Genomic DNA, 17,049 nt, shown 5'->3' with positions numbered 1-17,049 from the left:
AGTCATTGCGATCCCGATCACGCTAAAACCGAAAGTGATTGCAATCGCGATGACGCGCGAAACCGCGCTAGGCATGCGCGTGCAGCAGTGCGTACTCTTGTGCCCGTGACAGCAAGCTGGTGGCCACTTTGGTAGCACTTTTAAAAGCAGCTACTAAATGTCTCAGCCAGACCAGCGCATGCGATGGTTCAGGCGAGACCTAAAAAAGAAAGAAGCTGGGAAAGAAAACAAAAAAAGACTATTTACAGAAGAGAAAGTCCTGCACTGTGATCTTCCATAACATCACGAAATGATCCACACAATCTTTTAAAGTGCTTGCTTAGCAAAACAGAAGCTGCATGTCAAACCAGCTGACAGGTTGTTATGCGAGAGTTATACTAATGCAGGCTGCGAGTTACTAGGTCAATCGACCTGTTGGAGACTCTAGTGAAGATAATCAGGTGTTTATTAAGTTTGCTGGTGCCAAATATGGAAATCCAGTCCAGAATCAAACCTTCTCCTGATGAATTATCCTCTGCTTTAAGCAATGCTGCACCTTGGCCAAAAGGGATCCTCTTGAGAGCCTTATAGCTTCTTTCCCTAGGGCATACGCCACAACTACAACCCTAGATCAGGGCATTCCAGAATAACGCATCTGACAAGTAGCCATGTAAGCATCGGCCCATACTATTACCGACACTACTGCATTGATTCACAATTCCTTTGGGAGGGGATTATTGTCCTCTCTTTTCTTTAGAGCCCTTGTAAAATTCACTCTTTAGACCTACCTCCTAGAAAGGGGCATTGCTCTGGCTTTGATTCGCAAATAGGGAAATCTGTGGTTAGAAGTATCCAGCAGATTAAGTTAGTTACCTTCAAGGTTAGTTTACCTGCAAATTCCTCACCACCCTCCCGCCTTCCCTTTATGCAGCACAGATTTTCAGGGTCTTTGTTTGACTTAGCAGACAGCCATCTACCATTAAACTTGTCTGCTATTTTTTATGTCTTTGGCATGTAAAGAAATTATAATTTACCCGATGTCTACTTGCTGCAATGGCACTTTTATGATGCTCGGTCTTGTCATGTCCGGAGGTGGGTTGAAGTTGCAACATAGGCCAATGGCTCCACCTGTTGTTATTGCATGAGTTTCATGATCCAGTTTAGTGCGTAGGGAGATTCACAAGGTGAGGAATCACTAATGGCCCAATTACAAGTTTGGCGGTGCGACGCCAGGTAAGCCGCACCAACAACCCATTGTGAGGCCGCCTGTCAAATTAAAACTTTCCTCCTGTCTGGTGACTTTTTTATGGCATTCCCAATTGCGGTGCCTCTAAAAACAGACACAGCAATGGAAACACCCTAAAGAATTCCTGCAGACCATGGACTGAAATGTCCATGCCGTGCAGGAACTGGTGTGAATGCACACAGGGGAGTACATATTGTGCCTTCCTGTGTGCATCCATATGGGACAGTGGCACAGTGGGCTCTGTAGGACCCTCTTTGTTTCCTCTGTGCCAGCGTTTTCATGTAGGAGCAACCACCATGAAAACCCTGGCGGAGAGGAAACACCTAATATGGTTGGCGGGACCGTGTCGGTGGCACCAAGCATATTGATGGCCTACACTGCTACAACACTGCTGGGGAATGGTGGTTCCCTGGCAGCTGCGGCAGGCTGTTTCTATCCCACCGCCCACCTTATAATAGGGCGGTGGAGAGACCACCATCGCCACAAACCTGGTGGTCTTCAGATCGTCAGACTCGTAATCAGCTAAGTAACGAATCTTCAGTTAGAGTTTCCCCCAGAAATAGCCTTACTGGAGGTAAGTAACGCATTGTTCGTTTCTTTAAATACATAGATACCTAGGCCATGAAATCTTATTAAACGGGGCTCAGACAGCCTTCTGGCCAAGGGCTAGGATTTGTGTTGCATTAAAGAAAATGTTTGCAGAAGGATATATTTTGTTTGAAATATGCAGTATCGCCTTTAAAATTGTTGTTTACTCTTTACAGGTTCCCCCAAGAAAAGTTCGAAAATAGGTAAGTCACTGGCCTGTTTAAATATTGGTTCCGGTCCCCTACAGTATGATATGTGCACTCTTGATTAGTGGAAATTATTTCTATTCTTATTTTCCACGTGTATTCGAAAGAAAAGGGTTTTGTGAGAACGTGTTATGCCGTACTTGAGACTGTTGGGGTAGATAGAGTACAGGGTAAAGCAATACTGTGAGAAAACTATTACGTCTAATATTCTACAGTGTATGTTATTCAAAACTGTTGAACCATGTCCTCTTTTGTTGTAAAGAGTTCCAACTATAAAGTACACTGCACTGTTGGAAATGTAATTTGATGACACGTGTTCTGTTTGGTGGCATTGGGTTCTCTCTGTTATTAATAAAGTATAGAAACTCGCTGTGCATGTGCGGGATCCTGGAACATACCTTTTTCCGAAAATTTGTTTTCCAATTAACCAAAGAAATAGAAAAACAATGCCTGACCACATACATCGTTTTAATTGAACTAATTCCCTGCTTACACAGTACATTTGTTTAATACACCACTTAGAGAAGAACTCACAAAATAAAGCAGAAAGTGTGCCCCTGTCCTGGGATTTTGCTCTCTGCAGCACACATTTGCTTTGCACTCCATGAAGTGCAAATTGAAGTTTGTAAGGCGTGAGCTGTTCTGCTCTGCTTGCTGTAGCTTTTGTGCAGGAACATTTTAGGGCCGATTCTGATTCGGTAAAATCCCTTTACAAATAGCCGTACGGAGCAAATTTCCTGTAGGAATCGTACCCGTAAACGTCCCCGTATGTACGATGAAGTACGATTCGGATCCAAGCAGATCTCCGTATGAATCATACTGAAACCGTACGACTAAAAAATACCTACAATTTGTATCCGGAACACGCAGTACGTGACGTCCGTACATAATTAAGCAGCAGTTTACGGCCCAGCAAGTACGATTTGTCTCTGCGACACTCTGTGCGACTTTTTTTCTACGGGAGCTCAAAGCGTGCGGAAAAGCAGAGTCCGACCCGAACCGCATCCCTGGTACGTCCATGAATGCTGGGGTACGGTGCGTACACATGCCATGAATGCCGGTGTACGGTGCATACACACGCCATGAATGCCGGGGTACGGTGCGTACACACGCCATGAATGCCGGGGTACGGTACGTACACACGCAATGAATGCCGGGGTATGGAGCGTTACACACGCTCGCGTATGGCTCCATTACAATAGTGATATTACTCGCTCATACGCGACATTTTCCGTACAAATCGCATTCTGATTCCCTGGTCTGGATCGTTCTTGTCGGGTCGTACAGCATGTTTACGATTCGTACGGTTCACTTTGAGGGTCCGTGTCATACGGATCTTCCCTTGCTATTCGTACGGTTCGCAACGATTCGGTCGTATAGTTTTCCTACGAATCGTACTACGGGATTCGGACGGTAATTGGACGAGTCGTATGGAAAGGGCTACGGATTCGATTTGGTTGTGCGGATTAGTTTACTGAATCAGAATCGCCCCCTTTGTGTTGTTTCTGGTGCCCTTCATTTTATGGTAGTTGTCCTGCTTGTTCTCGCGGGAGTTTCAAATACTACTTTTCATGCTCCGGCCTAAAGTGTTGTATCAAAAGAGTTCAGGGTCTAGGTTCCCTGCTTTTGGTTTTACCAGTGAGGTCAAGGTGCTCAGAACTCTACTTACACTGAGGCCTCACTAGTACAGAAATGTATTGCATGTCTTGCATGCTGGGAGTCTCCTCTGAGTTCTGGTGAGTTTCCCTATTGCTTCTCCCAGTATCGCATTGGGGTCACAATTAGGGCCGGGCAGCTCTTAAAAAAGTGGCCCACATTCCCGGATTTCACCCATTCATAAAACAGCATTTGGCTAGTCTCATTGGGCTCCTTTTTAGAGAAATGTTCGATAAATAACATATTTTAAAGCTCCTAGAGCCAGAAACATTGGTGAAAGCTAGAAACACTACCTTTTGGCTGGGCAAGTGAGGAGAAATAAAGTGGCCCGGAGGCCACAACTCACAATGTGGCTATATTTGCCCCGGGTCCATTTTCTAACCAGCATTACTGGTAATTTAATGTCCTGGTTGTAGGAAAATGATGAAAATCGTCTAATGCTGGTATTTTCTCCTCTGATTAAAATGTACTTTAAAAAATGAACATAAGATGAACAGAGTTTAAAATGTGGTCTAAATCTGCTTTAATGCTCTATGACAGATAGTTAAAATAAAAACTAAACAAAGGCAGAAAACCCATGTCAAGAAGGACATATTTATTATTTTATAAAGAATCCTCTTTTATTATTATTCCAGACTTTGCAGACTCTTAAAACATGAGCAAACAGCAGGTTATTTTTTATTGTAGTTTTTAGCGTGAACTCAGGGCAAGGGCAGCGATTTTATGACCACCCGTCACATTACAGAAGATCAAATGCATTTTTATTTTAGGCACTGCAATCAGACAAGCAACGAATATCCATATGTTGTGGTGGGAAAAGGGTCCCAAACAAAAAAGTATGGCTATGGGAATGTAGCCTATTACAAGACACAACTTGAAACCTATGCAGAAGAACTACCTGAAGCCTCACGGCCAAAAGATTTTTGGGCCCCTTACCTAACATACCTGTTAAGTGCAAACGCAGATGCAACTGAATAATATACAAACTCTCGGCAGTTGGGACTCAGACAGCATTGCTAAATAACTTATGCCAGAAGAAGTTTAAGATAAAGGTGGAATAATGCTCAACCAATGTTGTGTCCTAATCGGAAGGTGACTAGTTATGTTGTTGTTGTTTTCTTTAAAACAGACATGTGGTAAAATAGCTGGCACAATCAGTACATATATATATATATATATATATATGCCCGACAATGCAAAAAACACTGTAATGTGCACTGAACTGTATTGTAACTTGTTATGTAAACTCGATAAAAAATTATAATAATGTTGATTTTAGGCTTTGGGCAATTAAGTAATTTGCCTAGAATCACAGGATGTTGAGCTGAGGCTGGGACTCCAACCTATTTCTAAATTCAGCAGCTCTGACCCCAACATTACATTCTCTCAAGTTTTTTCTCGGAGAAAGATGCCTCACAGCGAGGCATATGCAAGCATCCCCCCGCACACACTTTAGGCCTGAAAGACTCTGGCGTTGAGGTGCCAACAACAGGCCCCAGGCAGGCCCCTTCACTTACTCTTCCACCTCCCCAGCCAAGTATAGATGCTGCTGCTCAAGGGGAGCTGAGCCGCTAATGGCCCAAATGCCAGAAAACCTGCTCCCAGCAAGAAGCCTCAGTTTAACAGCACAGCAGGGAAGTGAGACACTGCTTGAGTGTCTGCTCCGACCCCACGGGGCCAAGCTAAAGTCTGCAGTGGCTAGAATACTGACAGAGTAGCGTTGCTGCGAGCTACCGCCTCTGAGCCTTCCTGCCCGTGATGCTGGCTCCGGACTACAGTGGACGGGCGGGGAAGAGACAATAAGGGGGTCATTAGGATGGCGAGCGGACTTAGTCTGCCCGCCTTCCTATCGGGCACTGGGACCGCCTGCCATAAGGGCGGGGGTCCCGTGGGGGATATTAGGATGCGCCCGCCACTGTGGTGAGCGCATCCTGCATTTTTAGCACTGTGGCAGGCGGTGCTCTCAGCACCGTCCGCCACAATGCTAAAAATGCACAAATGCATTTGCATTAACAAAGCGGCAGGCACCGAGCGTGCCTGCTGCTTTGTTAATGCAAATGCAGGGGGGTACCACAGGTACCCCCTGTGTGCACCCCCCACCTCTCCTTCACTCTGGGGGCCTGCAGGGGGCCCACAGAGTGAAGATCGCATGCCTAACTAAAGCGAAAGCCCATGGTAATATGGGTGGCGGTGTCTAATAGACACCGCCACCATATTAAACCTTTTCCGCCCTGGCCGCAAGGCGACCGGGGCGGAAAACCGGCGGACGGTCTTTCCGTTCGTCGCGGTCCTCCCCGCCATACTAATATGGCGGGGGCTCATTTATGTGAGGATGGCGGGTGGATTGCCCCTATCAGGCCAGCGGTGGCTACTGCCAGCCTGGCGGGGGAAATCCGCCCACCTTCCTAATGGGCCCCTAAGGCTCTGTGGGTGGGTTGATAGAGAAACCGGCCCAAAGGTGACCCTTTGGCACCGGCCCATTGGACAATGCCCGACTGCCCACCTTCTCAATCCGACGCTGCCTGCTTCAAATGACTGGACCTGGGTTTGACCCGGTGGAGTCAGTCCACCATAGGACAGTAGGGACTCTGTGCATACTCACACCTCCTCAATTAGAGCAGGATGGCTGTCACTCATTTTTAACACTCAGGACCGCTATGCTGATGTGGCAATCCCAGGCCGAGAAATAGCTCAATGTCCGAAGCAACTTCCTTTGTGTCAGTGCAGTTGCTACTTCGTGAGTTTGTTCTTGCAGAACAAAATAATTTGCCAAGAGGGGGCATCAAACATTGCAGCTGCTCAGCCAAAGATGACTGCCTTCAGTGGAGCCACTGCAGCAGAGGCTCCAATGTAGGTTACAGAGATGGCGGGAAACTATGAATTTAGTAGGTGATCCTGTGCTAGGGTTTCAGAGAAAATATTGTACTCTGAACGTGGTTGGTGGGCTGTCCACAAGGAACTCAATGACCTGTATGTCCGCACAGTAATTTGTTACATTCACCGTTTGATTTGTATGCTTTGAGTACATACCCTCTGTGTAGATTTGCACACAGCATTATCACCTGGGAATGTTTCCTGGCCTTGGGCAGGTGTCTAGTTACATATAGGGCCCAGTGGGACTACTTCTTGGTTTACTGTGGAGGAAAGAATTATATTGTTGTTGGGACTGAGATTAGTGTCAATATGAAGGAATGGTAATGTAAAAGTGAATCTGATGGATACTTCCAGCTTCAGACTTCCTGCCTTAGAATAACCCCCAGGCGCCAAACTGGATATGGAGAATTTTGTAGCAGTGCTCCTGCTCACCACTAGGTACTCTCATGGAGCCCCATGCGGGCACCTCTTCACCTCGAAAGTGATTGAAACAGAGCAACATAAAGTACCACCATTCGTTCTGACTTCACTCATGATACAGCTATTAGCAAAGTCATCATTATCTTTTTGGCTCAGATTCTGATCCTGTGCCAAATCAGAGAACTCTCCAGGATATTGGTGATGATGATGATGATCTGCACTCCCCTCATTACACTGATGATGTCATATACATTAATATATAAAATGCCAGTGGGTTTGACAATCCACTGGGGCACAGCTCGACCCGTACGTGGGTCGCCAATAGAGGGAAGTGCCTTGTTTGTAGTGCTGGTTTAAAGGGTAACTAAGGTACTAGAATTACATTGGTCTTCTACAGCCAAAGCTGGCAACATCTTGCACCCATTTAAAGACGTCCTCACAGATACTCTGATTTCTTGGTTGAAACTGTTTTTACTTGTCTGTTATCAGGCAGGTGACCAGATATCATAAACCAGCACTTAGTTATGCACATTTTTTTCACAAAGCACCGTACGTTAGAAAGCCTTATTGTACAGGCCTCGAGGAATAAGGTGAGCCCTAATTCGTTTCCTACCAGTCCTTTGACCAGGAAACCCAGAAATATTGATGCCAGTGGCAAGTTTGTTTTCTTCTGCGTGCTTGGCACTGCGGTATTTACACATAGTCTGACTAGTGTGCCGATACACACATGCCCTTTGGTACATGGCCATCATGACTTGGCCAATAGTCCCAGATGACGTTTGGCCTTTTCTGGTCAGACCATACATGATGGCTAGGACACTGCCATATATGTTATCTGTCCCGTTATGGATACTGCTGATTGCATTGGCGGTACGCTTGGGCACCCTTGTCGGCCTTCAAAGGCATGCCTGGATGAGGTGCATTGATTCTGTGGCGATATACAGCTATGATAATTGATATGTTCTTTACTGGGTCTGGCCTCTTTGGAGAGAAGGTGGACTCTGTTTTGAAATTCTTCGCAGCTTCCACTGAGGCAACCGCGTTGTGTATCAGCACCTCATACCCTCTCTACCCTTTCAGGCCACCCAATTAAGGCCCTGATTAGAGCCGCCATCTGCACCATCTATGTGCCCCCGTGCACTGACACTATCCCGGCTCCACGATTGCCTCACAAATAGGCACCACTTTTTCAGGCTTGTATTAGACCGTCCTGATGATGATCCTAGTATTTTGTTAATTGAATGAAACGTCGGCGACCTGTTAGAACAGCTGGGACATTAATCGACTGTGATAAAACAAGTAGCACGGCTGTCGCCTCTAAGCTTGTTCCTACTAATTGCATTATTTACAGGTTGTTTCTTTCTTGCCTGAATGTTTTTGTCTAATTGTACATGTTTTGTGACTGTGTAGGACGCAGGACTGTGTCCCACTTTATTGTTGTGTGTTTATTATTTTTGGTTTTGATCATTTGTTAAATTTACTGTCTGGTTGGACAGTAGCAATATAGCACTGATTCTAGTCTATATTAATCATATTCCTTTTCAGCACCCGTTTATAAGGACCACTGTTTACTTAAAATATTGAAATGCTTTATGGACAGCAAAGCTAAGTTGTGTTCTTTGGGGTTGTCGACTCGCGGCAAACATTTTCCGCACCAGTTCTGGAAATATATTATCTGTTACACAGGGCTGGTATATAGGTAGAGGCAACATTCCCAGCAAATGATTCAGCCAAGTCCTTTTGGGATCTCAGACGCTAAACTGACTGGCAAAGCATGGATCAGTAAGGGCACCACTATTCCATCTCCTCTTCTCTAGCTGAAACAGCCAACAAGCCACTTAAGTTTGACATCAGCAGCCCATACCCAACCAGTGGGGTGGCAAGATAGAGCATTTTCTCTAAGGATGGCAATCCACCACATCTGGCAGATAAGTTGTACGACTCTAACTCAGCATATGGTGACCACTCTCAGAAGTGATGCATCTTGCACAAATTCAGGAAACCCTTATGGTGATTTTAGTGTTCTTTGGTTACCATAGAAAGCTCTCAAAGTGGTAGCTGTAGAGAGCAGCTTTCAAGCTTATCCTAAAGGAGTGTAAAGCAGCTTGTTTTAATCAACAGTGTACATTAGATGAAAAAGTACTACACGGTGTTTTATAAAAAATAAGTCTATTTATTACACAACACAACCACTAATGCATTGGTATATCTCCTACCCCGAGATATTAATGATACTCACACGAATACTTCAAAATAATCAGGGAAGTTGCACAAATATACACTGGACTCCAGGGGAAGACCAAACCATATACTTAGAGGGTGGAATATAAACTGAAAAGGAGAAAGGGACTTGAAGCAGAATACTAAGAGGAGTTGGGGAAACTAGTCGTGGACGGAAGTCGCGTAAGAGACTTACGCGAGAGGCACGGAGATTGAACCAATATCCGCACTCTCCGCATAGTTCCGTTACGCGATGCCGCGCGCTGCCCGCCTCCCGCCCGCAGTATTAAATAACATTAAAAAGACTTAAAATAACATTTAAAATCAAACGTACCTTATCGGCAGCGCATCCGTGCCCATTGCGCCTTCTTCTGGAAACTGCGCATGCTCAGGAGCCTGCGCATGCGCATTCCTGGTGAGGCGGGAGGCCGGAGGGACGCCAACTTCCATTACGCCCCGAGTGTGCAGAGATTTGCCTTGTTTCTCCGCCTACATTGCAAAAGGCGGAAGGGGCAAATCTCCGCACATTTCGTGGGTGGAATGGAGATGTCCGCCCACCCCTAGGGGAAATAAGGATACACCCAAGGTAACTTCCAGGAGCCCCACGGCGGCTGTGTGCAGCGTGGAAACACAGCTGGGTGCCCAATGGAAGTCAATGGAGTAGTTGCAGTGCCAGTTTTATAGAAGGATACTTCCCAGAGGACCGAAGAAACCCTTTGGAGGACGGAAGGTAGGAGAGCACCACACCCTTGGATGTCCAAAGAACCAGTTTATCGGCACCAGGGAAGCTGGATGCTAGGGGTGAATTGGCGTCAGAACCTGCAGTGGACGACAATGGAAGAGTTTGTAGAAGATGCCTCTGGAGAAGCCTGTGAAGGAGTCCAGTGGAATCCAAGAGTGGGTTCTCGAAGAGGGGAACCTGCAAGCATAGGGGACAGAGTCAATGCCACTTGGAGGTGATCAGGAGGCATGGAAGCCCAATTCCCACCGATGTTGAGAGTTTCAGGAGTGAAGATGGTGACCTTGTCGTTGCAGCGTTCAGAACTAAGTGATGCTGAGGAAGACCAGGAGCCGTGTATGAGCTGTCCCACTGTAATAGTTGGTGTCTAGGTGGGCAGTGTCTGAGGGGAGCACCAACAAGCATTGGTAGCAGCAAATGACATGGAAAGCGAAAAGATGCAAACGCTGGGACCAGCAAGTTCTAAGGGTCTCACCAGGAGCAGGAGTGTCAGAGCCGGCCCGAGCAAGCAAGGAAGCCCACTGAAGCAAAGGAAGCCTCTCAGGAGGACCCACAGGCTAAAGGCTTGGGATTGCAAGAGTACCTCAGCAGCTCACCACAGATGGAGGCCCAAGCTGCATGGCAACAGCAAATCAGTGCTGTGCACAGGGGTTTGGTCCCAGCGGCTCCGACGAGGAAACGGTCCACAAAATTGCTGAGAAGACAGGTCAGGCCTCTAGGGAGCTGCAGAACCACCACCTGTGTTGCTGGGAAGTCAATAGAATGACAGGAGCAGCAGACCAGTCAGCTTTGTTAGTGGTGCCTGCAGATGCAGGAAAGTGACACCTTCACTCCAAGTGAGATTAATTCAAATGTACTTGATGCCCACAGGCCTTCTGGAGAACCTGGATGAAGGACAGACACAGATGATGCAGGAGACTTGAAGAACAGTGAGACCAGGAGCTGTAGGCATATTCCTTGATGCAATCTCGGTTCCAGTCGAATTCCACCAAAGTCTGAGTGTCCTGACAGTTGAATAGTGTCTTGGTTTCGGAGGTGAGTTTTCTTCCATGACGAATCGGAGCCCCCACCTACAGGGGATCCCTCAAGTACGGGAGGGAAATGGTTGAAACTGCTCAGGCGTCCCTCCCAGTGGAGGGGCTGGACAGAGGGGTGCAAAACTGTACTTTACCCAGTTTTGCAACAGGGCAGGAGCCAAGGGTTTCTGAACTGGCTTAAACTGGAGTACGCAAGGCGGGCACCAAATGTGCCCTTCAAAGAAGTTTGGAGGCGCTGAAAAGCACCCCCATCCCGGTCCAATACACTAAGTCCTTTCTGGGATGCGGTCACACCTCTCTGTGACAGGAAACCTGTTGTTCTACCCCTGTTCAAGTTTAGCTTAACGATACAGAAAAGGGGGTGGTGATGAACAGAGTGTCTGAATTAAGCAGACCACTCTTACCCAGTCCAAAGATCAGGGCTTGATCCATCACCGTTATTTATCTCACTGCCCCATCCCAGCTCAGAACCTGGCTATATGCAAATTAGTCTGTCCCTGGCCCAGTGCATCATGGGAACAGGGCAGACCAAACTACCAAGCCAATTCTTCACCAGAAAGGAGACAAGCTACCGGGGACCGGTTTCTGGCATTTCAGCCTCTTCGGCCCGGCTTGCTTGAATCCTGATGGAGCAGTGAGAAAGGGACTCATGTCTGAGTATACCCTGCCACACCTATAGTGGCCAAAAACGATACAGAAAAGGGGGTGGTGATGAACAGAGTGTCTGAATTAAGCAGACCACTCTTACCCAGTCCAAAGATCAGGGCTTGATCCATCACCGTTATTTATCTCACTGCCCCATCCCAGCTCAGAACCTGGCTATATGCAAATTAGTCTGTCCCTGGCCCAGTGCATCATGGGAACAGGGCAGACCAAACTACCAAGCCAATTCTTCACCAGAAAGGAGACAAGCTACCGGGGACCGGTTTCTGGCATTTCAGCCTCTTCGGCCCGGCTTGCTTGAATCCTGATGGAGCAGTGAGAAAGGGACTCATGTCTGAGTATACCCTGCCACACCTATAGTGGCCAAAAACGATACAGAAAAGGGGGTGATGATGAACAGAGTGTCTGAATTAAGCAGACCACTCTTACCCAGTCCAAAGATCAGGGCTTGATCCATCACCGTTATTTATCTCACTGCCCCATCCCAGCTCAGAACCTGGCTATATGCAAATTAGTCTGTCCCTGGCCCAGTGCATCATGGGAACAGGGCAGACCAAACTACCAAGCCAATTCTTCACCAGAAAGGAGACAAGCTACCGGGGACCGGTTTCTGGCATTTCAGCCTCTTCGGCCCGGCTTGCTTGAATCCTGATGGAGCAGTGAGAAAGGGACTCATGTCTGAGTATACCCTGCCACACCTATAGTGGCCAAAAACGATACAGAAAAGGGGGTGGTGATGAACAGAGTGTCTGAATTAAGCAGACCACTCTTACCCAGTCCAAAGATCAGGGCTTGATCCATCACCGTTATTTATCTCACTGCCCCATCCCAGCTCAGAACCTGGCTATATGCAAATTAGTTTGTCCCTGGCCCAGTGCATCATGGGAACAGGGCAGACCAAACTACCAAGCCAATTCTTCACCAGAAAGGAGACAAGCTACCGGGGACCGGTTTCTGGCATTTCAGCCTCTTCGGCCCGGCTTGCTTGAATCCTGATGGAGCAGTGAGAAAGGGACTCATGTCTGAGTATACCCTGCCACACCTATAGTGGCCAAAAACGATACAGAAAAGGGGGTGGTGATGAACAGAGTGTCTGAATTAAGCAGACCACTCTTACCCAGTCCAAAGATCAGGGCTTGATCCATCACCGTTATTTATCTCACTGCCCCATCCCAGCTCAGAACCTGGCTATATGCAAATTAGTCTGTCCCTGGCCCAGTGCATCATGGGAACAGGGCAGACCAAACTACCAAGCCAATTCTTCACCAGAAAGGAGACAAGCTACCGGGGACCGGTTTCTGGCATTTCAGCCTCTTCGGCCCGGCTTGCTTGAATCCTGATGGAGCAGTGAGAAAGGGACTCATGTCTGAGTATACCCTGCCACACCTATAGTGGCCAAAAACGATACAGAAAAGGGGGTGGTGATGAACAGAGTGTCTGAATTAAGCAGACCACTCTTACCCAGTACAAAGATCAGGGCTTGATCCATCACCGTTATTTATCTCACTGCCCCATCCCAGCTCAGAACCTGGCTATATGCAAATTAGTCTGTCCCTGGCCCAGTGCATCATGGGAACAGGGCAGACCAAACTACCAAGCCAATTCTTCACCAGAAAGGAGACAAGCTACCGGGGACCGGTTTCTGGCATTTCAGCCTCTTCGGCCCGGCTTGCTTGAATCCTGATGGAGCAGTGAGAAAGGGACTCATGTCTGAGTATACCCTGCCACACCTATAGTGGCCAAAAACGATACAGAAAAGGGGGTGGTGATGAACAGAGTGTCTGAATTAAGCAGACCACTCTTACCCAGTCCAAAGATCAGGGCTTGATCCATCACCGTTATTTATCTCACTGCCCCATCCCAGCTCAGAACCTGGCTATATGCAAATTAGTCTGTCCCTGGCCCAGTGCATCATGTGAACAGGGCAGAATTGTCCCTGTGTTCTTTAGCAGACTAGCTTGCTGGCAGACCCTGAAAGGCTGCTACTGGGAGTACAAGGGGGTCCCCTGAGGAGCCCATCCAGTACATTCAATCATTATTTTTTAGCGATGGAATTGGTTTTGGGGTGTGATTCCAACATGTTTGATACCAAACATGACTGGGGTTGGCGCAGCCATTTTATAGCTAGACATCTCGTATTGAATGATGTCCTCTAAATACCTTATTGGCGACCGCACTTACAAAGCCATGGAGAATCGACTCTGGGGTTTAAAGTGGTGTCCAGTTTATGCAGGGGTACCCTCACACTTGTTACCAAGCACCCTGATATACGGAAACATATCTGCCATGAGAGGTACAAGCACATCTCACACAGGCTGCAATGGCAGGCCTGTAGTAAGAGTTTAAGTGGACTCCCTTGGGTAGCACAATATATGCTGCAACCTATGGGCCAACCCTGGTGTCCCAATGTCCTGGGTACCTTAGTACATATACTAGAGACTTATGAGAGTACACCAGTAGCCAATAGTGAATGTACCAAAGTACTTACCAGAGTCAATTTAGGGGAGCGAGCACAGTTGCTTCGGTCCTGATTAGCAGAATCCCATCAGACTACAGTAAAAAAAAAACTGCTACCAGGCAAAAAGTGTGGGTAACCATGAAAGCAGATCCTTCTTTCCTACATAAGTCTTGAGAAATATTTGAACCAGCTAAAACCTACCTTCCCTTACCAGAGTCGATTTCGATTCCTCAAAGGAAATCATAAAAGTATACATCATTTTTAGAAATAAACCAACAATAAAATCACAATACATTTCTATGTAATCTTAAAGAAACATCATAATACATTATTACATAATTCTGATTTACACAAATAAATCAATAACGGTTTCTGATTGCAAGAGCCGATCTAATAAAACTTAATACAGCATTACAGATCTTATCAGTTGACAATGATAACAAAAATTCATAACCTTCTTTATAATAAGACGTTCCAAGGGATAGTAATAATGGTCTGATGAAAGAATTTCTTGGGTCTTTATACAAAGTACAAAATAAAATAAGGTGCAGAGTATTTTGTGACACCTTATTATTACAGGGACAACAAGGTAACGTCACCTTCCAACCCCCCTGCTTTGGAAAAGCGAAAAGGAAGTGTAAGGTTCCAAGACGAAACCTAGTAAGATAGAAACGCCCTTGCGTATTCAGGATGTATGTTAAATAAAATGGGCGCACTAATCTTCCCTGAACACGTAGTACCTGTTCATTCATTTTCAAGGATCCCAATTTTTGGCTATACGCTTTTTTTATGATTCCCTTAGAGTCCTTTTTCAGAATGTCAGGATTTTTAAACATAATGTCTAACCCAATTTTATCAAAAGTATCTCTGACATATCGGAGCCAAGGGATTTCCCCATAATGCTCAAGTTTGAGACAATCTAAAAAGATATCTTTCGTCAGTTTCAAATCATCAGATTGCCAAACTTTAGACCATAGTACTAAGGGTGCAATATGAATAGTATCACGTACAAACTCAATTCCAACCTCACCATGACAAAAAGAGTTTGAAGTACCCGAAGGAACGCATAATAAACGTTTTAAGAATTTATTCTCCATAATCTGTATTTTTTCACAATTCTGTGACCCCCAAACACCAGCACCATAAGTCATAGCAGAAACGCATTTGGCTTGATACAAAGATATCATTTCAGCAATGCGTCGTTGTCCTAACTTACTAGCAAAGCGAAAGAGAGCTTCAATTGACTGTGAAACCTTTTGAACTCGGGTTAGCAACAACGGTTCCCAATTCAGTTTTTTATTAAAAAGGTTACCCAAATAATTGAAGTTATCAACTTTCTCTATGTTAGAATCCCTCACCTTAAAATTGCGGATTTTTACATTCTTTAAACCACACATCATGGCAAAGGATTTAGTAAAATTGACCCCAAGATCTAATTCTCCCATGAAGGTATCAAAGGCATTCAGACAAGTCTGCATGCTATTGGGGGTAAGGGTCATTAGGACAGTGTCATCTGCATATGACAACATTGGGATCTTTTTGCCATTAATCTTAGGGAAATCAGCACCAGTTTCAATCAAGAAGCCTTCTAAACCATTTGTATACACCAGAAATAAAAAGGGAGCTAATATACATCCCTGGCAGACTCCTTCAGTAGAAAAAATGTGTCTAGTTTTTTCACCTCCAGGACCATATCTAATCCTAACTGTTGTGGCGGCGTGCAACCTACGGAGCAGAGTTACCAAAGGCTCCTCAAACCCCATAGCCTCCATCATACGCCACAATTTCTCCCTGCATACTGTGTCGAATGCGCTGGACAAGTCCATAAATGCCAAGCAAATAGGATCTTTCCTGGCACCCATATACTTGCCCATAATCAGTGCTAAATTCAGGCACTGCTCAGTGGTACCCTTCCCTCTCCTAAACCCATACTGTGACTCTACAATAATCCCAGATGATTCTGCCCAGGTTTCCAAACGGGCCAATATCACCCTACCCATTAATTTACAGGAAGCATCTATTAGTGATATTGGCCTATAACAGCACGGATTCGACTTATCTCCTTTTTTAAAAATAGGCACCACCACAGCCTCTTTCCATGAGGTCGGTATCTGCCCTAACACTACCGCCTTAAAAACATTCAAGAGCAATGGGCACCAAACCTTAGGATTATGTTTAAACAAATCTAGAGGGATTGCATCAGGCCCGGGGGCTTTTAACGCCGCCCCCTTAGTCAAAGCTGACTCCAATTCCATAAGAGTTAGTGAATCACTGAGTATTTTTGCTGATTCCATATTAGAATCACCATATTCACCATCTCCTAAGGTAGCAATTTGACTTATTTCCTTAGGGTTAAACATTTTATTATAGTGCTCTACCCAGGAGTTTTCAGGGATATGTACTCGAGTTGTATTGTCTTCCCCTGTTTTTAAAAAAGGCCTATTTATTATCTCCCAAAAAAGCCTGTTGTCCTTTAGTTCAACTGCTTTATCTAGGTCATCCCATGCTTTAATCCTCAAATCTTTTTTCCTCTTTTTAATTGCGTCACTATATCTCTTTCTGGCCAGCCTGACCATATCTTTGTCGCGTGGATCTTGGTGAAGGGCCTTTGTTAAGTAAGTTTGAGCAGATGAGCACTCGACATCAAACCATTTGGGGCCTTGATATCGATTATTACCCCCTGTCTTTACAAGACATAAGGCAACCTTTCTCAATAGTGTTTCAAAACTTTTTATTATGTAAGTTGGGTCGACTATAGGTGTCAGGCAAGCTTCTATATGATCTATATTATCCTTAAAAATGTCCATCTCTAATTGCTTTACATTTACTTTATCCCACCTTACAGTAACACCCTTATTTTGACTGTATACTATTGGCTGTTCTTGGCACATTTTTTCCACAGGAGCCAAATTAAAACTCAAGATTAGGGGGTTATGGTCACTAGCTGGGTTCACCTCAATTTT

General features: G+C 45.7%; 1 protein-coding gene across 1 annotated transcript in view; it reads left to right on the top strand.

Annotated features, from left to right (window-relative positions):
- Positions 1 to 17,049, top strand: part of LOC144827959 (uncharacterized) — a 1,280,260-nt gene that overhangs the window by 1,054,772 nt on the left and 208,439 nt on the right. The window contains exon 14 of the mRNA XM_078686117.1: positions 1,990 to 2,016. Coding sequence (XP_078542243.1) covers positions 1,990 to 2,016 — 27 coding nt within the window. The remainder of the gene's footprint in view (positions 1 to 1,989; positions 2,017 to 17,049) is intronic.

Source organism: Lissotriton helveticus, chromosome 4_1 (genome assembly GCF_964261635.1).
Source record: "Lissotriton helveticus chromosome 4_1, aLisHel1.1, whole genome shotgun sequence".
Lineage (NCBI taxonomy): Eukaryota > Metazoa > Chordata > Amphibia > Caudata > Salamandridae > Lissotriton > Lissotriton helveticus.
This window is presented reverse-complemented; position numbering and strand designations above follow the sequence as displayed.